Genomic DNA, 27,029 nt, shown 5'->3' with positions numbered 1-27,029 from the left:
TCTGTGATTTATTCCACAAAGGCTGTCCAGTGATAACTTTGATTCTATTTGAACAATGCTATGCAATTTTCATTTAAGAAAAGAGAACAATATAAGTGTGACAATAACTTAGAAAGCAGAATATTGGATGCAAATATTCATTTTTAATTCTTTTAATAGATCCTTATATTTATGATATTAGTGTCTGGCGTCAGTGTTCTCGCCAGCTGATTGGGATTCTGTGACTGAGAATAAACTGTAATATGATTCGCCGAAATGTAAACGTCATATTGTGACGTAACCAAATGATAACAAAGGAGCATAGCAACAGTCAGTCAGTGGCTAGTGACGGAGAAAGGTGGTTATCGGGCGAAGTTTGTCGCCGATAACGGATTTAATGTGTAGCCGTGGATGCTGTTTGTGAAACTACTTATTCCATCAATGCCAGCATCTGGATGCTCAAGTGTACATGTCCAGGCTAGCTTTAAGCTAGTGACAGTTCGGGCGTTAACAGTATGTGTACTAGGGTGAGATCCCATACGAGCATGCCCCTTTCTCGGACGAAATCTTTAATAGCCAATGTCAACGGCACAGCACCTAACGATTCCTTCCTTCCTAAGATCTCGGAAAAAAATGCAACCACAAGTTTATTACCTCCCATCAAAAGTCAGACTATCGGTGGCTTCAAGACTGGCTTCCAGGTCAGTGTGCAGGGAAGCATGCTTAGCGACGACCAATCACATCGTGTGCAAAATGGCGACCTCTCTATCTCGAGGCCAGTGGTTTCGCAGCCACCTGAGCCCCGTCCAGCTTCCAGTTCAGATAACTCTAGTAACAAAAGTTCATCTGCCAAACCTAAAATCCTTGTGGCAACTGCAGAGCAGGTAATGAAACTTTATATGCATAAATTAACACCATATGAACATCACGAAATTTTCACCTACCCTCAGATTTTTTTCTTAGGTGCCAATGCAAAAAAGCGACAGGGTGTGATAGGGGCTCCGAACAATTGCGGTTATGATGATGATCAAGGATCTTATTTGCATATTCCCCACGATCACATCGCTTATCGCTATGAGATGCTAAAAATTATAGGCAAAGGTAGTTTTGGGCATGTAGTCAAGGCCTATGATCATAAAAATCATCAACATGTAGCACTGAAAATGGTAAGAAATGAGAAGCGTTTTCATAGGCAGGCACAGGAAGAAATTCGAATTCTGGACCATCTACGAAAACAAGATAAAGATAATTCAATGAATATTATACATATGTTGGAAAATTTTACATTCCGTAACCACATGTGCATCACGTTTGAGCTCTTAAGTATAAATTTATATGAACTGATAAAAAAGAATAAGTTTCAGGGATTTAGTCTTCAGCTTGTTCGGAAATTTGCACATTCTCTTCTTCAGTGTCTTGATGCTCTTTACCGAAATAAGATTATTCATTGTGATTTAAAACCAGAAAACGTATTGTTAAAACAGCCGGGAAGGAGTGGTATTAAGGTGATAGACTTTGGTTCTAGTTGTTATGAGCATCAGCGTGTATATACATATATCCAGTCAAGGTTTTACAGAGCACCGGAAGTTATTCTAGGGGCAAAGTATGGAATGCCAATAGATATGTGGAGTTTAGGGTGTATTTTAGCAGAATTATTAACTGGCTATCCTTTATTACCAGGAGAGGATGAGTCAGACCAACTTGCATGTATTATGGAACTCTTAGGTATGCCTCCTCAAAAGCTTCTGGATCAGTCAAAGCGTGCCAAGAATTTCATTAGTTCCAAAGGTTATCCACGGTATTGTACCAGTACCATGCGTCCTGATGGTACAATTGCTCTTAATGGAGGCCGGTCACGTCGAGGAAAATTACGAGGACCTCCTGGAACAAAGGAATGGGTGACAGCTCTCAAAGGTTGTGATGATCCACTTTTCATAGATTTTTTAAAACGGTGTTTAGAATGGGATCCTGTTGTAAGAATGACACCATCTGCAGCCCTACGTCACACATGGTTACGGAGAAGGCTTCCACGACCTCCACAGGGTTCAGATATTACAAACTCCAGTGATTTGCCAACTCAGATTAATAATCACAGCAACAGCATTGGATCAGCTTGCACTAGTTTTATAGCTAAAATGAACACTATTGGAGGAACAAAATCTCGTACAGTGGTTACCACTATAGGAGAGGATATGTCAACCACCCTTAGTTCACATACTAAGTTGCCACAAATTGGTAATTCCATCACATGATTGTAAGATTTTTGTTACCGTCCCAAAAGCAAGCAGACTGCCTAATAACGTACAGTAAGTTTAGATATGTATGTGTATATATATGTATATATTTATTGTTTGTATTTTATTTATTTATTTTTTTTTTTGAGGAAGTTATGAGAAGGAAGGAAGGCTCCTGTTGAGAAAACTGCAATTGTAATCAGGTTACATTTTTGATCTGAAATTTTAGAAGAACAAGACTTATGATTTTAAAGTTACTGCCTAAAGTGTGTCATTGTACTTTGTTGCATTTTCCTTCTGATGACTTGATGTCTATTATGTGCTGTTTTTAATAGCTAATTTCCTTAAAATTTTTTTTTTTAATTATTTGATTATGGTTTGCTTGAAAATTTTGAAGTGACACTTCTGAAATTGGCATTTCTTGTATTTATTAATGAACTATGTGGTAGTTCATTTTTAAACAGTTTACAGTAGAATAGATAAATATTTGATACTAGTGTTGTTTTTATTATAATAAAATTCAGCCTACAGAGTAACATACAACGGTTAGCAAATGGGGAAAAAAAAAAAAAGAGTTTGATGAAGGATGAAAATCAAACTTACAAAGTATTTGCTTTGTTGGGGAATGGGAATTGCAATGTTATTAATGCTCACATTCAGTAAGTGCTTTATTTGTTCAATCTATAAATATTAAGCAAGATAATCACATGAACATGTTAATCGCAGCTAAGAAAGTAATAATGTGTTTGATTTATTCGCTGAAAAAGTAATTTAATAAAAATCTTGTTTCAGACTGTGTTGTGTATGGTCATTGGATAAAATTGACCAACCTGTCAGAATGCAATTGGAAACTTGAGTGGCATACATATGGCATAGAATTTATCCCATGCATAAATTATTTATCATTAAGATAGGAAACTAAATCACAAAATATATGTTAGGCAAGCATTAATACAAGGATAAGGAATACATGATGTGTTTTCACAAGCTTTTTTTAAAAATTACAGATGCTACTAATTAAAACTTAAGTGCACATAACAGGCATTACATTACAAAAAAAAAAAAAAAATCGTTATGAATAGTCTCCACAAAAAAGCAACAGAATGATGCTCTTGCAAAACATTTTCAAGAACTATCTCAGTTTGAATCTGTTTTCCTTACTTTACTTAATTGAAAAATGTTGGGAACCTTAATATACACATATGTTAAATTTTAGGCATGTGCTAAACAAAGTTGGAAGTTCTCAGAGGGCAACTCAAATTTCTTCTCCATCTAATGATATTCACGGTATCTAGATGGAAATGTTCTTGAAAGGATACTGCAGAGTGGGAAAGGCTGTGTATGCTTGCTTCAAAGTTGTGCTCCACAACTTTGAAACAAGATTTCAAGGTTCACTGGATAATTTTTACCCCAATATGTACGTGTTCCCTGGTTAAAAATTTAACTGTGGTGGTTTTTTTCAATACGTTAACTGCTGCAAGAAAAAAAATTGATATGTGAGGCCACCAAAATTTTTTTTTTTTTTTTTTTTTTTTGTGTGTGTAACCTCTGCACTTGTGTGAAAATGGAAGAAGGTTTTTTTTTTTTTTTTTTGTTAAATGTTTCTAATGTCATTAGAACAAGTTGCCACATCACATGTCATATACTGTTTGTCATTTATTTCTCCAGTTTTTTCACAGACTTAGTTTGTGAAGTTGTCACTATGTTAAGTTATGAAGGAAAATAATAACTGTAGTGCAAGATAATATTAGAATACCCCAGGCCAGGCCCTCTAACTGAAAAGCCCACATAAATAAAAATGGCCAGTGAGAGCTGTTATTCCTGTCCCAGAACAGAAACTGACAAATAACAAATGAAATGTTGGTAGGTGTCTGTTATAAATATTAAAAAAAAAAAAAAAATAGTAATTTGTTGATATGTTTTTACAAGGACTTTAACTGGGTTAAAAAAAATTGGTAAACTGCAGCCATTATCAACCCACTGCGGGATGGAAGCCTCCTCAACAATTCATGCTGAGGTAAATGGACCATAATCTGCCATGCTGGTCCAGTGCATGTTTGCAGATCAACCATATTTAGCAGTCAGAGGTTTGAACCCTGGTCTACTCAATGAGCGTGTGCTACTGCATTCCTGCTGCTGATCACTCAGTAACTGGGGTAACACCATTATTATTTAAAAAATTTTCCAGCATAAAAGTTTATGAATATAACTGTAATTTGAATATTTGGTTAGGAATATAAATATATTTTTTTTTATTTAAAATATTCTTTGTCATATATTTATTTTCTTATAAGTTAAATTTGCTTGAGTGTGTAGAGAAGGGCAACAAGATTGGTGAGGGGAACGAAGGGATCCTCTTACCAGGAGAAGCTTAAGTTCTGCAAATTGCAGTAGCTAGAGACTAGGCAACTACGAGGTGATCTGATTGAGGTGTATAAGGCCTTGAATGGATTGAGCATGCTGAATTCTGATGGGATTCTTCCACTTGTTCAGATTACGAACCTAAGGGGGCATAAATTCAAATTGAGGAAGGACAGATGTAGAATAGATGTGCGGAAATTTGCCTTTAGCCAGCAGGTGGTTAATTGCTGGAACAAACTTCCATCTGTCATTGTGGAAGTTGATAGGTTAAATAAATTTAAGGAGGAACTGGACAAATATTTAGAGGGGATTGTTTTGTAATTTTTTTTTGGCTGATGCTGCATAAGCTCATACACTTGCTTTCTTGCATCATGTGCCACCACTACTACAGGTCAATATACTATGCAAGGATAGGTGGAACAGACCAATGTATGTCTGCCAGGGGCAAAAGTTGATGATGTAGAGCAGAATAGTTAGGGTTGAATGTGAAAGTGTTTGCAGTTCTGTCCAGACACGATAGGAGGGAGTATATGATGAGAGTCTTGTCGATCACTTCGGCCCTGGAGAGATTGTGCAAAGCTCAAGGGGTAGAATTTTTTTCAGTCTAGTCTGTGCTTGTTGACAGGGGAGACTGCTTCTACAGGGATGGGATACACTTAAATAGAAAGGTTGCAAGAATATTTGTTGATGCTATCGAGGCAGTGTTAGGTGGATCGGAAAACTCTTAGCTTGGGGAGGGGGATACACAGACTAAAAGGTTAACAGTGGCAGAGGCAAAAGTGGTTCTTTCACTGCTTCTATTAGAATGAGCAGCAGCCTGGAAAGCATGGCAATGGAATTTCCAGAGCTGTTGGGAGTCAGTGGAACAAATAAATACATGGGCTGTGTTAGAGTAAATTAGAGAAGAAACAGGTGCACCAATGCTAGGAATATAGTTTATAAATTTGATGAGCTTGAAGTGCTAGTCAAAACATCAAAGGCAGATATTGTTGGAATATAAGAGATGTGGTGTCACACAGACATATATGTTTTTTTTTTGTCCTCGCTTTTTTCCATTATATATGGGGTCAGCTCTTTTTTTAATTTTTTTATTTATTATTATTTTGGCATGCAATTTTATGGCTGGATGCCCTTCCTGACACCAGCCCTCACCCTTTATCCAGGCTGGGGATATGCGGTGGTCATTCCCTGACCTTCCGTATTTGGTGGTTATGGGCTCGAGCCCCGGTCTAATCAAGAGGCGTGTGCTACTGCTCCTGGCTACGGATCACACAGACATAAGCATGCAGAATTGGAATTTGGGGACTACAATGTGTACAGACAGGACAGGAACGGAGGAGGGGTTATGCTGTTAGTTAAGAAACACATAAAATCTAAGGAAGTGGACAATGCAATGTTGAATCTGTTTGGTGTGACATAACACTAGGAAAGGAAAATGAGAGTAGGTGTGTTATAGGCCTAATGAATCTTTTTTTTTTTTTTTTTTTATGAAAACCCCAAACACGAAAGGTATCAAAACCTATAGTACTTAGTACCGTGCATGGGTTGAAGGAGAAGTATGGTGGGGAAGGGGGATGCCGGAAACTTTGCTCTAGAGACTAAACATGGGTTTCACCACTTCAAGCCTCCAATAAGCAGAGTGGTGGTATTTCACCGATTGATGAAAGTGACAGTGGGCTAGTAAATCAGAATGTCTTATAATGGGGGGGGGGGGATTTTAACTTTCCAGATATTGACTGGAACTTGTATGTTGGTCACTCTCACACTAGCAAGACTTTTGTGGATTTATTGGACGACTGCTTTCTACAGCAACATGTTCGAGAGGCAACCAGAGGGAGTAATACTCTTGATCTGATTATTAGCAGTGATTATTCATGCATTAAGAATTTGCAGATAAAGGAACAACTGGGCGACAGTGATCGCAATGTACTGCTGTGGGAATTACTTAAAGATGTAACTACCATCAAGGCTAAAGGGAAGGGAAGGGCTTTTGCTTTCGTAACGGTAACTACAGGGGTCACAGACTTTTTAAATTCTGTACAGTGGGATCAACTGATGATGTTACCAACGTTGAATTCTAAATGGGAAGCTTTCAGGGATTTAAATTTGGAGGCTACTAGGCTTTTTTCAAAATAAGAAATACTCTTTAAGGTTTAGGCCTAAATGGATGTCAGATGAACTAATGATGCTTGTGGCAGAGAAGAAAAATGTATGGGATGCATGTAAAGTATCAGGTGACACAGAAGCCTATGGCAGATATAAACTAATCTGTAATCAAGTCACAAAAGAGGTTAGGCAGGCAAAGGCAGATTACAGGAAATCCTTGGCAAAGGATGCAATGAAAACAGCAGAGTTTTTTACTTAATGTAAACTCTAGAACAGGGGTGGGCAACTTTTTTCGTCAGCGGGCCGAATGAAATTTTCGTATCATGATGCGGGCCGAATGAAATTTTCGCATCACGATGCGGGCCGGAATAGATTGAACGATTTAATAAAAAAAATCAGAACCTAAAAAATTTTATATTACTTGAATTACCAAATTATTAATGTATTTTTAAAAAAAATATCTGAATGTCCAATTATCATTGAAAATGCGGCATTCGGCATCAATTTTTCTTTTTTTTTTAATTGGCTCATTTTATGGGCTATAAATTATATTAAATTAAAAATTGTAATAATTAGAAAAGGCATAAAACATAAAATATCTCGCACCAATATTATTTTTTTCAATAAGAATTCAAACCCAAAGGAACTTCGTTCGATCGATGCTACAATAATAATTAGGAAATAACTCTTTGACACTGCGTAGAATCACTTGGTTACTGTTGTACTGGCCGCGATTCCCGATTGAACCGAATTAAGCCGAACGTTTACGGCGAGTGTAGTCAGGTATGGATTTTCTATATTTATGCATTTACCGAGGGGGCCGGATTGAACATCGTCGCGGGCCGGCTGTTGCCCACCCCTGCTCTAGAAGGAAAGGGATGAATCAGATTGGACCACTTAACATAGATGGGTTGACTATTGATGATTATGCTAAGGTACCTGATAACCTGAATGAGTATTTTGCATCTACATTCACACATGAGTAGTTATTCAATGAGGGGAGTGCCAGAAGTTTATCAAACTCTTAACAGGCAGTTAAATGATATTGTAATAACTGAGAGCAAAGTGGAGGAGAAATTGTTGAAGTTAAACATAAAGGCACCTGGGGTGGATGGGATCTATCCAGTTATATTAAAGGAGGCAACAAGGGAAGTAAGCAAACCCTTCGATATAATTATGAGAGCATCCTTGGACTCAGGGGAAGTTCCCATGGACTGAAGATGTGCAAATGTATCTCCAATTCACAAAGGGAAAATCAAAGGGTGACACGAGTAATTACAGACCTGTTAGTTTAATTTCTGTTCCAGGGAAAATAATGGAGTCACTGGTTAAAGAAGTATTGCAGGATCATTTAGACAAGACAGCAGTAATAATTCAGACACAGCATGGGTTTGTTACGGAGAAGTCTAGTCTGACCAATTTGATTGGATACCATGATGTGGTCACAAAGGAACTGAATGCCAAAAATAATTTTGATATCATATATTTGGATTTCAGGAATGCTCTTGATACTGTTGCACATGGAAGATTGCTGTACAAGTTGGAGAGGTATGGCATCAAGGGTAAGTTGCTACAATGGAATATGAAGGTTGAGTGGTAATAAACGGACACTGCTCTTCTTGGACAAATGTTATTAGTGCAGTTCCCCAGGATTTGGTGCTGGGCCCATTGTTGTTTTGTGTATTCATCAATGATATTGATGAAGGTATATCACGATTAATGTCCATGTTTGCAGATGGTACAAAGGTTGGCAGGGTTGTTAACGGCAGTAAAGACAATATGGTACTCCAACTGGATCTAGATATGTTGGACAAATGGACTGAGAAGTGGCAACTGAAGTTTAACATTGACAAATGCAAAGTACTGCAAATGGATAGCAATAACTCAAGAGAAACGTACCAGCTGTGTGGTACTACACTCAGGGAAGTGGAAAGTGAAAAAGACCTGGGGCTAATTGTGCAGTCAAATATGATGTTTGCTGAGCAGTGCAGATGGGCTGCCAGGGCAGGTCATGGAGCCTTGTGAATGACATATAGGAATTTTGCTAGCAGGGACAGGGAGGTGATTATCCCGTTATAAAAGGCAATGGTCAGGCCACACCTAGAGTACTGTGTACAGGCGTGGAGGCCTCATTTTAGGAAGATGAAGAGTTGCTAGAATGAGTACAAAGAAGGGCAACAAGACTGGTGAGGGGGAACAAAGGGATGCTCTTACCAAGAAAAAGCTCAAGTTCTGCAAATTGCAGGTGGGAAGGAGCAGCAGTGCGTAGCACGCGCTTCTTGATTAGACCGGGGTTCGAGCCCGTCACCACCAAATACGGAGGATGCGGAAAGGTCAAGGAATGACCACCGCATATCCCGGAGCAATATGGCCTTAGTTGCTAATGCTCCTAAAAAAAACAAAAAACAAACAATCTGCAAATTGCGTCTGGAGAGTAGGCACCTCCGAGGTGATCTGATTGAGGTGTATAAGGCCTTGAATGGGTTGAGCAAGCTTGAATGCTGATGGAATTCTTCCTATTGCTCAGATTAAGAACCTAAGGGAGCACAGATTCAAATTGAGGAAAGACAGTTGTAGAATAGATGTGCAGAAATTTGCCTTTAGCCAGTGGGTAGTTGATTGGTGGAACAGACTTCCATCTTCTGTTGTGGAAGTTGATAGCCTAAATAAATTTAAGGTTGAGCTGGACAGCATTTGGAATGAATGAAGGGGTGAAGAGGGAGGTTTTTTTTTTTTTTTTTTTTTGGCTGATGCTGCATAAGCTTGCTTTCTTGCATCATATGCCTCTACTAATGCTAATTTGTGTTACTTTGTTTTTCTAACAGCCCATATAATTCTTCCTCAAGGATATAATAAAGAAAACATGAAAAGGGGTGTTCAATAAAGCAGCTTAATTATCTATTTTATGGTTTCACAAAACTAGAAAAAAAAATTATATTTCGGTTCCCCAGGTCACCTACTTGAAATGTCCATATGATTCCATGTATAGGAAGAAACATGTGCTGTTTGGTTGATCACAAATGAATAAACAATGCATGAAATAGCAGGCAGATCTCAAAGCCTGTTAAACCAAAAAGCTGAAATACAAGTGCATGTTTCACAGCAGTTAACATGTTAATTTGGAGCTGTATGTAGGCTTCCCCTGACAATTATACGGCATGCATATTTTGACCAGAAAACACAATTTAATGCCTTTTCACTTTCTTTATGAAATGGGTAATGGTATTTGTATGTATGCAGAGGTGCTCCCACTTTATTATTATTATTTTTTGATAAGGTTGTTTATGATGCTGTTTCAATATTTGTAAATAAAACTTCAGATTAGTTAACTTGTGTTCAGTGCTTGCAAATGAATTAAGAGTATTTTCCATTTTAATTGTGCTGATCACTTTTAATGATAATTTTTGACGTCACCACCAAATACGGAGGATGCGGAAAGGTCAGGGAATGACCACCACATATTCCCGGAGCAATATGGCCTTAGTTGCTAATGCTCCTAAAAACCAAATAACAAACAAACAATAATTTTTGAAATTTAAGCCATCTGAAAAGCTAGTTTTAATTATATTTGCATAAGAATTATTAGAAAGTAAAACGAGATAAAGTAATAAAAAAAAAGGTAGAATAATGATGGAATTAACTTCCCGGTGATGCAAAATTGGAATCATTACTTTATAATCCTGAGAATAAGAGAAAAGTGACAATAAAAATAAAGCCTAATAAAAAGTTACATGGGAAAAATATAGGAGTTTTTGATTTATCAGCAGAATTGTTTTGCATTCTAATATTTTTTTTTCTCCTCTCTTGTGACAATGTAGAAACCTGGTTTTTCTGCAAATTTTCTTAAAGAAAATTACTGTTGTCTCGTTTCTTTGAAAAACATTGAATGGTATTTTGAGTTATTAGTCAGGATATTCACAATGAAAGAGTTCAACATGGTAAACATAAGAAAGATTGAGTTGATAATGAAATGCACTACACTGTTTATTTGCATGTGTGAATAATTTAAAAAATTTAATTAATAATTGTATATAATAAAATTAAAGATAAAAATCTTTCTTTTTTTCTTTTTTTTTTTTTTTTTTTATGAAAATCCCATACACAAAAGGTATCAAAACCTATAATATTTCGTACTGTGCATGGGTTGAAGGAGAAGTATGGGAGAATATGCCGGAAACTTTGCTCTAGAAACTAAACATGGGGTTCACCACTTCAAGCCTCTAATAAGCAAAATGGTGGTATTGCACTGGTTGAAACAAATTTATTGGGCCAAACTGAAAAATATATATTGTTGTTTATTGTAACAGATTATGTCACGTACGAGTTATAAATTGACTTATTCTAAAACTTTCATTAACGGATTTGTTACTTTCAAATACTAATTGTAATAAACTGTTAACTATCAATTTATTCGACTTAATACGGCAGATCGCCACCTTGTCGTTCTGATTTTCCAAAGTTGGTGGACATGGGCATCTTCAACTTTCAAATTTATCTTTCTCATGGCTGACTGTGCACCTTCTTTCCATGTTTTTCTAGGGCATCCTCACCTTCTCTTGTGGTATCCACTCATTTATAATTTTAGGCCATATCTCTTCATTCATGCGCAGCAGATCCCAAATCATCTCAATCTTCTCCTATTTTCTATTCCTTCTATATCTGCATGCAGGTCTTATTTCCTCATTCGTTATCCTCTCTAGCCTAGAAACCCTAGCACTCTGACATAGGTAGTCCATCTCTAGGACCCTAAGCTTTTTTGTCACCCCTCTTTCAGTGTCCACACCTCACAGCCATAGCAAGGTATTGCTTCCACTAACAACTCTCCAATGTGTTTTTTAGTTCTACGAGAGATATTGTCGTCCCACCATATACAGTTGAGGGCACTACGAATCTTCCTACTTTGATGAATTCATGTGTAAACTTCCTCTTTCCCCAATCCTTCCTAAGTTAATCTACATCTAAGATATTTGAAAAAGTCAACAGGTTTTAGATGTATAGACAGTGTAACTTTCAATTCAGCAGGATGTTCTGTTGTTCTTAGGTATTCTGTCTTTGTAAAATTGATATTGAGGCCACATTGGTCATATGCAAGCTGCAATTTTCTCAACATGTATAAATAATCATAAAATTTCTTGTGCAGTGATAACCTGATGATCAGTAAAATTTGTATTCCAAAGATATTTGTCATTAATTGGTACTCCTATTGCATAACAGCTTCTTTTCTTCTTGTAAAGCACTTTTAAGAAAACATTAAACAATAAAGGTGATAGGCTGCATCCTTGTCTCGGCCCCTTTGTTGGATAGATTGGGTTAGATAAAGCATTCCCAACTTTAATATATGGCACATTGTTATTGTACAATTCCCTAATCAGTTCCAAAAGCTCTGGATCAACTGGCATATTTTGAAGGGCTTTCCATAATTCCTTTTTTGAAACAGAATCATAAGCCTTTTCTAAATCGATGAAGGTGAAGAAGGTATCTTTATTCTTTGCTTTTCTTTCTCCACTAGCTGTTGTAGAACAAACAAATTGTCCACACAAGAGCAACCTGACCTAAATCCACTTTGTTCTTCACTTATCATATCTCTTTCCTCCTCTCGTAATTTTAACTGAAGCACTTCAGAGTATAGTCTGGACATAGTGCAATTATTGCTTAAGCCTCTGTAGTTCCCCAGATCCAGCTTATTTCCTTTTTTATGTATGGATGGAATATAACTTTCTTTCTTCACTTGGTGGTCCATATTTAATTAGTTCCATTGCTATGTTTCCAGGGCCTGGAGCTTTTTTGTTCTTCATTAATTTTGCACAGTTGAGAACTTGACGTTTTGTAATTTCTATCTCCCTTTTATTTACTGGTGAAGGGGTAATTATGCGCTGATATTGAGATCGTCTTTCGTTTAGGAGGTTATTATAATGATGTTCCTATGTTGGCATATCTGTTAAGTTCTTATTCGATCGAGATTCATTTGTTTTCAGTGCTCTCCAGCTTCAGATGACTGTGTTCCTCCTAATGAGATGTCAGTTTCTTGGCATCTTTTTTTTCATGCTGCATTCTTGGATTCAGCAGTTTTCCTTTTAACTTCTCTATTGCACCTTTTGTATTCTCTTTTCTTTTCTTTCACCAAACCCACTACCTTCTCATTCCACCAATACTGTTGTTAATAGATCACAATTATGATTATATTTGTGATCTATTAGGCTTAGTGCTTCGTTAGCAGCCTTGTGTGTGTGGTGGTTTTAATAATAATAATTAAATTCTTTATTCATAGAAATGTAGGAAACGATTTCCGCTACAGGCAAACCAGAGGAATCTTACAATTAACTGTACACATTACATTCAGTACATAAAAACTACGTGGATACACAGCAAATACATAGAATACATAGACACTGCAATATACACAGCTAGTATTCCAATCAATGGATTTTATAGTTATTATAATAGATTGATTATACAGAGCTTATATTGCATTATAGTACATAGATTTTATAGTTATTATATACAAGCTGCAACACATTGAGACAGTCTGGAAACTTTCATTGGGAATTGACAATTGTAGGAATGCACTTCACTATGGATTTGTGCTTTTCTTCTCTGTAGGCAGAATCTCTGGACCACATATCGAAATCAATGTTTGCGGAGTTCAGCAATCCGATGATGCTGTTTGTGTCTCTTGAAGGTCGAGAGCTTCTGCAGGTTAGAACAGAGCATTGGACGGTTTCTGAGAGCTCTACCAGGGATTTTCCAGCCTACGATTTCCCAGATATTAATGAAGTTGAGAGCAGCGGAGCATAGATTAAGCGCCATTGTGAGCTTCCTCACATATGCCAGGTGCTGGGCCGGGGTGTATCTCAGATTTATGCAGAGCTGTGATTTTGATGTTGTATAGGGTAGGTGAGCCCAATTGTTGGCCCACTTTAGGACCCAGAATTCCAGAGTATCTTCAGACTGGACATAGGAGCAGGCGACCAAACTTCTATACCATAACTAATGATAGAACTAAAATAGTAGAGGAGAAATTTTCTGACTGTTTCCTTGTTGTGCGCTCTACAGAGATCAAGTTTCATACCCCAGAAAGCCCGTAATGCTCTTGAATGCAGTTTCTGGATTTGTTCCTTATACGTTAGGTTTTCGTCCATTACCACTCCTAGGAATTTTACTGAATGAGTGGCGAGAGAACATGCCCCGCAATGGAGGGCTGCACAGAGGCTGCTGGATTGAGGTCTGCTTGTGCTCTAGGTGAGATGATGATATATTTGGACTTTTCAGGGTTTATTTTAAGCCCAAAGTAAGTAGAGTATTCACAGAAAGAGGACAGATATTTGTTCAGGATGATAGAATTCAATAATTTCTCTGCCTGGTCCAGTGAGGTGTTAGCTGGGCTTGAAAGGTAACATACAATGTCGTCAGTGTAGGCCATAAACGACAGATATTTCATTCATTAATGGAATAAATATTGCTGAAAAAAGCAGTGCCAACAACGATCCACCTTGGGGTATACCAACTTCCACCTGTTTTGTGATGCAGTTATACCCTTGCTGGAAGGTAAGGCACCTCTTGGTCAGCAAATTTCTGAGTAGCTTCGAGACATTGCCCGTGAAACCGTAGTAGTTCTCCAGGAGGCACATAAGTGGTTTAACTTGCACTGTCAAAGGCCACTTTCAGATCCAGAAAAACAGCATGCATAACATAGCTTTGCTCCCTGGCTTGAAGGGTTTTCAAATTCAGAGCCTGTATGCATGTTATCAGCGATCTTTGTGAGAGTGCGTAATGTGTATGCTGAGGTCTCTGGGAAAGGATCTGATTGGCAACTACTTTAAACAAGCACTTCTCCAGGCATTTGAGAAAAGGGGAAGAGATTTAAATAGGCCTATAGTCAGCAGTTTGGCCAAGCGTTTGGGACGACTCCCTGTTGTAAAATTCTATTAAACAATTTTGTCAGCTCGTCGCTGATGAAGTAAGAGGCAACTTTAAGGCAAAAGATGGGAATAGTCACTTCCCATTGATCTTTTATTTGACAGGCGTTGATGGCTTTGATTAGCTCCTCTTCACCAATCGTCACGTTAGTGAGATTAGTGATGTCGTAGTGTGCACTGTTCCAAGGGGAGTCCGCAGCTGCACTGTCTGTTTTGACGAACTGTGTTACATGATCGCACCATTTGGCCAGGTCTAACGATTCTGCTGACCGGATATGATTGGCCGACCAGGATCGCTGGCCACCCGCTATTCTCTTCTCCATGAACAAGTTTATAGCCTGCTTCTTGGATTTCTGTAAACTATATCTGGCTATTGAGTACGCTGAGTATGATCTTTCTGTGGGTGATATTTTGAATTGGGCATGTAGCCATTGTTTTTCTTTAAACTGGTGCATAAAGGTACTGGACCACCACGGTTTCGAGTGTGGGCAGATGACGCAAACTCTTGACATGGCCACTCTAGCAATGAAAGACAACCATTTCTGAAGGCAAAACGAAGCTTCCTCTATATCTATTTCACTGAGAGTTCACCAGGGGTAGAGCCTAAAGAGATCCATTGCTGTTTTAATTTTTAGGTATTTTGGATCATATACAGTTTTCCTGATCTTTTCAGTCGTGGTTGATTGGTTTGGTTGGTTATAGCATTCTTTCACAGGATGAGAGAAGCTTCAATTGGCCTGTGGTCAGAGGGAAATGCCGAATTAGAACTGATTGCAGCTTCAACACTCCCATGGCTGGAAAAGATTCTCTGTTATGTGGCTTATCCTCGAGAGGGGGAACACAGATGCAATGGATGTTGAGACTCGACAGACCCGAAATTAACTGACCGAGGAGCGTTGATGCAGCAGGCAGGGGCAGGTTGAAGTCTTCGAGAATTATTACTTTCTGGTTGCACTGGATATAGGTCAGGAGCCAAGCAGAAAAATTAGTAATGCATTGGTCTGCAATGGGTGGGGGGTAAGTAAACTGCAAATACTAGCAACTGTAGTCCATCGACTAGATAGCAGCCCAGTGCAGCCTCAAAATCGTTACCAGGATATGCACAATTTACTAGCCTTGATCAGAGGGAACTGTTGCCTTTGGCAGATTAAGACTCCGCCTATCTTTCGTGTTTGCCAAAACAGACTGATAACTGATGTTGGTGGTTAAAGACAATATGTGCATGTCTGACGAAGCCAGGTTTCAATAAGGATAACAAAGTCGTAATCCGCACTTAGAAGTATGTCAATCAGGGCATTGAGCTTGTTCTTCAGGCTCCTGATGTTCTGCATGAAGCATTTCACATGTTTATCGTTGACAGGCTTGATCTGGATTAAGTTTCTAGGATTCCTTTCTTTGAGGATGGTGGCTGATTGGAGGTGGATTCCTCTTGAGGAGGGTGTGGCACTAGGACCCACCCTTCTAGTAATGTGCACTTGTATCTGATTATCAGACTTGACAAGATGATTGCAGGATTTAGTCAGCACCGTGGCTGCTCTTCTTTCATTAGGTTGAAAGGTACAGTCTGGTTTGCTGCCTGTCTGTGCAGAGAGATGCACCCTGCCCACCTCTGGTCTCGAGATAGCATGTGCCCCTGGTTGCACATTATGGTCGCCAAAAGATGGCATCACCAGGAGACCTGCAGGACAGATATCTGTGTTTAGATACCTTTCTATATTAGGATCTTTGATCTTGATCCGGAAAGAGGCATAGCTTGGATGCCTGGTGGGAACCCTGATGGAGGTACCAGGTATGCCTAGCTGCTTCAGAAGGGTTTCAATTTGTTCCACCGTTGTTTCTGGGGATAGTTGACTCATAAATATGCTGGATGGTTTAGACCTCCTTCATCTACGTTGCATGATTTTAATACCTAGTGGGTTAGGGTTAGAGCCAATAACAGCTTTACAGTTCTGATCTGCTCGGCTTACAAAAGTTTCTCACCACCAAATACGGAGCATGTGGAAAGGTCGGGGAATGACCACCGCACTGGAGCAATATGGCCTTAGTTGCTAATGCTCCTAAAAAAAAAACCAAATAACAACAATAACAATAACAAAGGTTTCTCTACTAAGATTGGCCTTGCCTTGTTTGGGGGGGCACATTACTTTTGCTTATTGCTGATTTCTTCCCCCATGCTTTCGCAAATTCCGGGGCAGGGGATGAAGGTGAAAGGTTTGCAGGTAATGGCTCTGTTGGGGGCCGCACGATGCGGGAGTCAGAAACCATTTGTTTTGAATGTTGAACAATTTGCATAGGTAAGGAGTCTGTATCCTGGATGGGTTTACTGATGGATTCCAGCAGCAAGGACACAGAATGGTGCTTTGAATGTTGTAGGTCTTCCAGCCTATGTATTGACTCTCTTAGGGTTGTATTCTCTGTGCAGAGCTTTCTCAGAATATTTTCAAATAAGATAAACTTCTTGCCCATTTTACTACAATTCTGACACATGAGGTCCTCATGCTGCTCTAAGACCTGATCAGTTTGCACCTGAGCTTCTCGGCGTAGGAGAACTGTGGCGGAGTCGGACATGATTGCATTAGGTGACCTGCAGTCAACTTCGCCGGAGTAGCCCACTGGCGATGGAGGTGGGGAAGGGGAGATGCTGTTTTATAAGATATTTATAAGATAATGCTGTTTTATAAGATATTCGCCTCTTCTATTTCTCCAATGTGAGATAGATGGTTCTGGAGTCTTCTCTGGTAAAGATCTTTAATACTGTTGTGAGACAGTAGTTACAGCAATATTTTTTTGTACAACCCTATTGTCTTTACTGATTTCATTAAGTCTCACTTGTCACTTATTCTGGTATTTGAATAATATATCAGCAATCACCATGTAATAATCTGACCAGCAGTTGGCACCTCGCATTACCCTGCAGTCTTTTGTTGTCCATACTGACTTCTGGTGAGTAATTATAAAGTTTATAATTGATTTCTGCTGGAGTGATGGTCACTCCCATGTATATCTATGAATGTTTTTGTGTTTAAAAAAAGGTGTTAAGAATTTTCATGTGGTACTGTTTACAGAAATCGATGTCTCTCACCATTTCTCATTCACAGTCTCTTCTCCAAAGCTATCCACTACATCATCATTCCTTTTTGATCTAACACATCCATTTAGATCTGCTGTCAAAACTATTTGTTGATTCTTCTTAACCAAATCCATTTGTTCATAAAGCATAAGGTAGAACTTATACTTTTCAGCATCAGGTGCATATATACCCAACATAACCATTTCCTGGCCATGTATGTTGAAAATGACTTTAATGCATCTTTCATTAATTTGATCATAGTCCTTAACAAATCTTTCTAGTCTCTTACCCACTACAACACCAACACATACTTTAGCTCTTTCTGATTTTTCAACCCCACTCTAGTAATGAGCATATTCTCCAATCTGTTCATTCCTTTTTCTTTGTTTCAATCATGACAAGAATATCAAGGTGCATCTCTTTTGCTTCTGTCACTTATCTCTTGTGTCTTGTGTGAGCTCGATGAATGTTCCATGTACCAATATGAATAGTCCTTTTTCTGCACTTAAGTCGTTTTCCCTTTAGTCCACCTGGCTTCTTTGCAATAATGGTATTATTTTTAGTGGTAAAGTGTTTTTCCAAGCCTCAACCCTCAATCTGAGGGATTTGATATCAAGGTTGTCTTCCCCTAGTCTGCTGATCCAACAGCTCATCCTGCAAGGCAGCAAGTTGACAATGCTTATATGAGGCTGCATTTCCTCACCTTGACACAGAGATGTCATTGAGTTATTGTGGTATTTAAATTGGAATGAACCTGCCACGGTTCATCCTTCCACACTCTGTTACCTCTGCTGCCTTAGTCCAGTCCAGGACTGCTTATTGGTTATTTGCAGCTAACCCACATACTATGGGCCATTTGTTATTGCATATAACAGTGTTTTGGTGCATGTTTTTTTATATTTTATTTCATATTTTAGTTAATTTTTAGTATGCATTAACTGATGTCTAGGAATGAAAAGTGAAGTAAAGATAAGAGAGAGATGTGGGAAGTGCACTCCAAGGATTTTTTAATATTCTTAGAAGCATAAAGCCTATGAAATTTGCACTATAAAAATGACCTTTTAGAGAATTATATAGAGAAAATTTCAACTTCCAAGGTCGTGGAACTAATTATCAAAAAACAATGTGTTATTGGGCTCACATTACAATATTTTCACAATACGATGGTGTCTCTGGAATGGATTAATATTGTAAAGCTGGGTACACTGTATTGTATAGCTACTTGCGTGGTTTGAAATGCGGTATTTATGAATGTTTAACATTCATTTTTTGCAATTAATACATATTTTGTTGATACTTGATAGTTTGGAAAAAAAAAAAAAAAAATCGTAAAGTGAAAACTGCCTGTATTATAGTCAATTTATATCTAGTAATTATTAGGCAGCTTCAATATTAGATTTGAAGCACAATTGTTATATACTTTATTGTTGCGTTTATATTTGGGTCCGTGCATTTTTCTTGGCTGTTGTGCCTTGTACCCTTCCCCGAAAAAAAAGTCTAAACTATTTTCATTTTCTTCTCCTTATATGTGGTGCACAATTTTTAGCATTTGTTACAGTGATCTTGTATATTTTTTTCCTGAAGCTAGTATTTTTAATTTAAGATGCGCTTTAAGCTGGTAAAAGAGAGATACCATCCCAACAGTCATTTTTGAAGTTTTTCACTTAGAAATTTATTTTAGTTGCTTATCTGTATTTCATTATTTCACTCATTGGTGGATTTTTTAATTTATTTTCTCAAATTAACATTGCTGTTGATAAACTCTGAGCTGGTAGATACAGACGTACCATCTCAACTGGCTTTTAAGTTTTGATTTCTATGTGTGGTCAGTGTCTGCAAGAATTTCCTCTGTACCTGTGGTGGATACTAACAACTCTTCTCAACACTGGGACCTTCATTGTATCCAATACGTGCTATAACCTGGTCGTAACCCCCCCCCCCCCAAGTGTTAACAGAATTGGTCATAGTATTATAATTTTAGTTTTAACCACTCTTATACCACATGGATATTAAGATAGTTTATTCGGTTAATAACAAAATTCCTATATATTAAGGTGACATTTCGGGAACTTTGCCAGAACCCATCATCACACCATATATCGGCTGATGATGGGTTCTGGCATTCATTGGTTTCATTATTTTACTCATAGGTGAATTGACAAAAAAACAAATTGGATAGGAAAAAAAAAAAAAAAAGGACAAAAAAATTTATATTACATATTGTGGGCTAAATTACAAAACTTCATATATAACTGTTACTTATTATACTTTATATTATACATTAACTATTTATACAGGTATAATATAGGTCAGAATTATCCATACAAATGGGAAGTAAAAGGTACCAGGTTAAAAATTTTTACACTTAAGTTTTACAATTAAACATATAATTAAGGTTAAACAGAATTATTACCTGTTGTCAGCCCTCTGCTTGCGAAGCATCTTGATATCCATTGTGCATTCTGGCAAAAGTTGCTGTCAACAGGTTTATACAAGAGGATTTCAATCAGGCATCCAATAATAGGGTGCCAAGTAGTGATTTTTATTGGATTATAGCTTTGAGGTGGATGGTCTAACCCAGTGGTGTCCAACCTACGGCCTGCAAATAATTTTTATAAGGCCCACGCAGAAAGTGAATTAAACAGCATCAATTGCCACTGCATGTACAAGCATGCAAGCGTCCAGCTCGACTGTATCAAACATGTACATGTGGTTCAGTGCAGTCATATGTACGCTAAATACAATTATGTATTTTGATATAGCTTGTTCATTGCATTGAATTAATTATTAATTTGTATTGAATTTAAAAAAAAAAATTCATTCTTAAAAATGTTCCAAAAGGGGAAAATCGATTTGGAGTGTCATGTTTTTGATCCAAGGTGAATTGAAGAGTATTTCTTCATTGATTACCAAGAAAAAGCAGTGTGTTTGGTGTGTCAGAAGACTGTGAGTTTTTAAAGAATATAATTTAAAACTACACTGATTCCAATCATAAATCTTATGATCAACATAAAGGAGTGCTACGAAAAGAAAAGTGTTAAAGTTACAAAACAAATTAAGAAAACAACAAAACAACAAAACATACTGAAAACGTATCAGTCAAAAAATTTATTTGCCGTAGGTGCCAGTTATCAAGATGCATATTTGATCGATTTTGAAAGTAAACCGTTGGCGCCTCCGTAGCCAGGTGGGAAGGAGCAACAGTGCGTAGCACACACTTCTTGATTAGACTGGGGTTCGAGCCCGTCACCACCAAATACGGAGGATGCGGAAAGGTCAGGGAATGACCACCGCATATTCCCAGAGCAATATGGCCTTAGTTGCTAATGCTCCTAAAAACCAAACAACAAACAAACAACAAGTAAACCGTTCAATGTTGGTGAATTTTAAAAGTTGTGGAAGAAATTTGTCCGGAGAAACGAACAATGATACAAGACATTAGTTTGTCTCGACAAACAATTATGCAAAGAGTAGAAGATATTGGAAAGGATTTGTTCAAACAACTTTTGGAAAACAAATGAAATATTTTAGTGTGGCACTGGATGACAATATTGATGTAAATGACACAGCCCAACTCATCTTCATACGTGGAATTAATGATAATTTTGTACCAGTTGAAGATTTAGCTGATCTACAGAGTATGTGCAGAGCAACTACAGGTGAAAATCTTTTTTGAAAATTTTTGCCAATCTATCGAAAAGTTGGGATTAAATATTAAAAACCTGGTAGGAGTCGCAACTGGTGGTGCAAAAAATATGATTGGTAAAAACATTGGACTTATGGGTAGAATAACCAAGAAAATGACAGATATTGGAGCTGAAACTTAGATTGCATTCACTGCGTTGTGCATCAAGAAGCTCTTTTTGGGAAAAGTATTGGATCTCCAACACATTATAAATGTGGTTATTTCAACTTTAAAATTTACAAGATTGCATGGACTTGATGTGGCTGTTGAAACATCACTGAATGTTTCAACACAGAAAAAGGGAAACCAATAAAACAACTATCAAATATGGAGTGGCTGTTTGATCTTGCAATTCATACATACATTTCTAGCCATTTAAATGGTCTTAATTTAAAACTGCAAGGGAAAGAAAATTGGTTTGATTTGTTTGGTGACATCAAATCATTTCAGAATAAGTTATTATTTAAATCCCAGTTGAGCAAGACAATTTAGTTCACTTTGAATGTTGTACTGAGCTAAGGGAGAAACACATTTCCAAAGAATCATTGCCTTTCGTTATTACAATTACTTTTTGACAAGTTTGAAAGTCGATTTTCTGATATAAAATCCCATGAAAAAACATAAGCTTTTGTTTCAGAACCCATTTACTCCTATGGCTGAAAACTACAATCCCAGATTGCAACTTGAAATTATTGATCTTCAAGCCAAAATATGATTCAAAAATAAGTATATAGACTGCAGAAATAAACTATTTGAATTCTACAAGGCTTTCCCATCTGAATATTTTCTGCTAATAAAAGAAAATGTCAGGAAAATGGTTACTTTGTTCAGATCAACATATGTTTGCAAGCAGATTTTTTTCACTCGTAAAATCAAATAAATATTTAAAAAGAAACAATAACAGACGATCATTTTAAAAAATTTTTTTTTTATGAAAACCCATAGTACTTCATACCGTGCTTGGGTTGGAGGTTGAGAAGACGAAAGAAGATATTTGTTGACATTAGACTTGAACTTCTGTATTCAATTCAAGAAGACTTGAACTTGAATTTGTCCATAAATTGGTAACATAGGCCAAAATATCACCTCTGGATCGACACTGACGGAATCCATACTGGCGATCATTGATCAGACGGAAGGTTTCTAGATAGTTTAAGAGTTGATGATTAAATGATTTCTCCATTACTTTAGAAAGAGTAGAAGTAATTGGATGGGAGGGATTTGTCAGCCTTTTTAGGAACTAGCTGGATATGAGCAAATTTCCAAGCAGAAGGAAAAACACCTTTGGAATTAGAAAGTGAATAAAGGTGGCATAGAACAGGAGTAAGTTCAGGAGCGCAGGTTTTGAGAACAAGTGGAGAAATACCTTCAGGACCTGGAGCTCCATCGAGAAATACCATCAGGACATAATCTTCATTATTTATTGAGATTGGTGTCACAAATTTGTAACCAAATTTTGAACAATTATTTAAAAATATCCAGCCTCAATCATCTCATTAAATGTTAAGTTTTGTCCAGTAAATGTTATTGTGTATTGTACTTAAATAAAATTTTAAAATATTTCAATTTTAGGTTTATCATTATATTTATTTATTAATCTGAATATTGAAAGCAGTGATCCTTTTCAAGTGGCAAATTTTCTAAAATGAGCATTTAAAAGCAAAAGTAAAGTATTTTTTTTAAACAAAAGTGAAGTATTTCAAACAGAAAAAAAAGTAAAGTATTTAAAAAAAACAAACAAACAAAAGTAAGTCATATTTTTATAATTTTAATAAAATATAAAAAAGAAATCACTGAACATAGATTTGTTGCACATAAAAGTGCTGGGAACTTGCATTTTTTTATATATAGCTTGAAAAGAGAAAACAGTAACATGAAAATAGAAACTTCCTTTTACGAGTAACAAGATATAGAAAATGTGACACAATTTTTTCTCGAATCACTCTGTGCGGCCTGCATAACAAATCTAATTTTGTATACGGCCCCCGTACAGGAAAAGGTTGGACACCACTGGTCTAATCTCATTCTCAGATCCTTGAGGGTAGTTTGGCTGGCTGCTGTCCTGATGGGGTTTGGTAATTGACTGTTCTGTTTTTTTGGAGAATTTCTTTCCTGTTTTTTGAAGTCTTCTTCCACTGTCTTTTTAAACTGTGGATTAAATTCAATTCCTTGTTTTCTTTTAACAGATATACCTTCATACAATTTTATGTAGAATGCTTCCTGAATTTTCTCATGTTGTGTCATCGGTGGAATAAACTCTGGTATTGTTGAATTGTGGTATATCCCCACACTAGGATGCATGCAGGGTGGTGTCAGATTTTTCTATTCTTTTGTATTGTATATCTTTTTTTGTGCATTTTAATGTCGGAATTGAGTCTTCTATAAGACTCTGCTATGTACGTTCCTCCACACCCAGTCTATTTGATGAATGGGGTCTCTGGGATTGTTGGGCTGTTGGATTGATGTTTTAGAATCTGTTTTATGGAGGCTGAACCCTTGAAGAAAGTGCCGATTTCGTATTTTCTTGCTTATTTTCCTACCTCTTCACTAATGCCAGTTACGTATGGTGATTAGATTGTTTGTTTCTTGATATTGCTAGATTTTTTGAAGGTCCTAGGGCTGTCAACTATTATTTTCTTTATGTGTAAAAGGGATTCCACTGTTTATATGGTCTGATCATGGGTTCCAGAAACACCTTAATTATAGAAATTTAGTTATTAGCTGAATAAGCTATCTTAGTATTTACATGGTATAAGAGTGGTTATTACTAAAAGTATAATTCTATGGAAAATCATGTAGCGTCGTTCCCCAACTATATTAGATCTAGGTACGGTTCAACCAAAGTCTGTAAAATTTGTGAATTCGAAAATCTCAATATTAATATAACAAAACCAAAATGTAGAACTAAAATCTTTGTTACATGCTGAGAACAAAAAACTCATTCCAGCTAGTTTAAACATAAAAGACTCCATTAAAAATAACTTTTCTGCTAAGATTATTAACATTACTCGAATAAAAGTATTACAAAGTGCCATAAAACAAATTAGTTTAGTTTAGACATAGGGAAACTTATGATTATATAATAAAAATTTAACAGACTTAAGCGTGATCATCTTAGAAGCTGATTTCTCTAATATGAACAGATTAATAACATTAAAAACACATGTAGACAACTAATCGTCTCAATAGTAAAATCTCATATCCTATAATTTCAGTAATAATAGGAATCAGATCCCTGATCCATTTTTTTACCTAGCAACCCCCCTAGACAGAACCCTGAACATTCCAGTCATACCATTAACTTAAGCTCATACTAAACAAAGGCATACAGTTACTCCAGAATACGGACTGAAAGATATACAAGCAAGTCAACAATTTAACAACCATCGAAAGACAACCATATTAAATGTAGACTTAATCTGAAAAATATTGTAACATCATTAGACCTGAAAAGAGATAAAATCATCCACATATCAAAAGCAGATAAAGGAAATGCCACAGTCGTTGTGGACTGGACATGGACTTCATTGATAAAGTTCAAGGCCTACTGAAAGACACCAACACTTAAAAAGATTGAAAACTGACTTCACTAACTAGATAGAAAAGAAAGTAAAACAAACTAAAATTGATGCTCATCCTTGAGTACATAGATGAAGATCTTCATAAAAAACTGAATCCCAGCAGCTCAGAAGCACCATACATCTTTGCAATCATAAAAATCCACAAACCAGGTTTCCCAGCCAGCCCTATTATTAGTAGCAGACTTCATCCAGGTTAGAAGATCTCAAAATGGCTAGTACACCTCCTATCACAAACCATAGCAAAGAACCAGGACCTAATTACTAGATTGAAAGATGTGGAAATCAAAGAAAACATCTTGGTATCATTTGATGATTTTTGGCTGGTGCAGCATAAGCCTCAGGCTTCTTTGCACTATGTGGCTAGTAATAATAATAAAAAAATGTAGACTCAATGTTCAGAATGATTCCACTAGAAGACACAAAAGAAAGGCTTCTAAAAAACCTGGGTTTTCTAGAAGTCTTGCTTGGCTACCTAAGATAGTTATGGTCTCAGAAATAATAGAACTTATTGACCTATCGATAGGCAAACCATATTTCTCCTTCAATGGTCTTTCTACACTCAACTCACAGGCTTGTGCATGGGAAATGTCCTCTCCTCCACTCGTGACAGAAATATTTATGATGTGCCTGGAAAATGAATTCTTAGAAAAACAACTCGTGAAACAAATTCTGGAGCAGGTACGTAGACGACATAATAGTAATCTGAGGCCACAGAATGGAAGACCCTCAAAAATTTTTTGATGTTCTAAACAACTTCCACCAGAAGATAAAGTTCAAAATGAAAATGGAAAACAATGGCATACTATCTTTCCTTATCAACAGAAAACCTGCAAAGTTTCAAATGAAAGTGTACAAGAAGTCTACAGATATAGGGATCATTTTAACTACAAGTCTTGCCACCCCATTCAACAAAAATCTGAGTTCTAAAATTCTTCTAAGACCATACCGAACCTGCAAAAAAGAAGAACTACAACAGGAACTAGAAGATATAACCAATCTAGCCTTAAACAATGGATTCCCTTCAAGAAGACCTTCAAGCAAGGTCTAAGACTTAGCAATATCAAAAAACCAACAATCTGCTTACCATACATACCTGGATTAGTGAAAAGATAGGAAAAGAAGCAAGAAAATTCAGAATCAGCACTTTGTTCAAGGATTTGGCCTCCATAAAACAGGTTCTAAAACATCAGTCCAACAGCGTTAACAATCCCAGAGACCCTATTTATCAAATAGATTGTGGGTGTAGAGGAACATGCATGGAGTGTCTTATAGAAGACTTAATTCCAGAATTAAGGAACAGAAAAAAAGATGTACAGTACAGAGGAATAAAAAAATCTGACACCGCCCGGCATGCATTTCAGTGTGGGGATATATGGCAATTCTGCAATACTAGAGTTCTTTCCGTCGACCAACAATAAATACAACAGGAGAAAATTTAAGGAAGCATTCTATATAAAATTGCAGGCACCTCCGTTAACAGAACAGAAAACAAGGAATTCAATTTAGTCCACAATACTTTTAACTTATTTAAAAAGACAGTAGTATAAGACCTCAAAAAAACAGGAAAGAAATTCTCCAAAAAACAAACAGCCCAATTACCAACCCCCACCTAGAAACCAGCCAGCCAAACAACCCTTAAAGATCAAAGAACAAGGTTAGGCCATCCACCTCAAGGCTATAATCCAACAAGAATCACTGGATCCAGAATAACCCACCTAGCACTCTACTATTAGGATTTCAGTGATTGATTAAAATCATCTTGTATAAATATCTGTTGAAAACAGGTAAGGCTACACGTTATAATTCTGTTATAACCTTAATTATATGTTTAACTGTAACTTTAATTGTAAAAAATTTTTACATTGTACTTTTTTATCTTTCATTTGTATAGATAATTCTGACCTATATTATAATATATAGTTTAATCAGTAACTTATATATGAAGTTTATGAAGTAACTTATATATGAAATTTAGCCCACATTATGTAATATTGTTTTTTTTTTTGCCCTGTAACAGCCAATATATGGTCTGATGATGGGTTCTGGCAAGGTTCCTGAAACATCACGTAAATGTATAGCAGTTTAGTTATTAACTAA

General features: G+C 36.8%; 1 protein-coding gene across 1 annotated transcript in view; it reads left to right on the top strand.

Moving 5' to 3' along the window:
* Positions 1–207: 207 nt before the first annotated feature.
* The window catches only part of LOC150091213 (dual specificity tyrosine-phosphorylation-regulated kinase 2-like), a 54,781-nt gene continuing 27,959 nt past the window's right edge, over positions 208–27,029 (top strand). Inside the window, exon 1 of the mRNA XM_090382826.1 lies at positions 208–2,285. Coding sequence (XP_090238952.1) covers positions 495–2,231 — 1,737 coding nt within the window. The 5' untranslated portion in view covers positions 208–494 and the 3' untranslated portion in view covers positions 2,232–2,285. The remainder of the gene's footprint in view (positions 2,286–27,029) is intronic.

This window comes from Mastigoproctus giganteus, chromosome 1 (genome assembly GCF_048544385.1).
Source record: "Mastigoproctus giganteus isolate SK-2022 chromosome 1, ASM4854438v1, whole genome shotgun sequence".
Classification (NCBI taxonomy): Eukaryota; Metazoa; Arthropoda; class Arachnida; order Uropygi; family Thelyphonidae; genus Mastigoproctus; species Mastigoproctus giganteus.
Note: the sequence above shows the minus strand (reverse complement) of the source record. Positions and strands in the feature narration are given on the sequence as shown.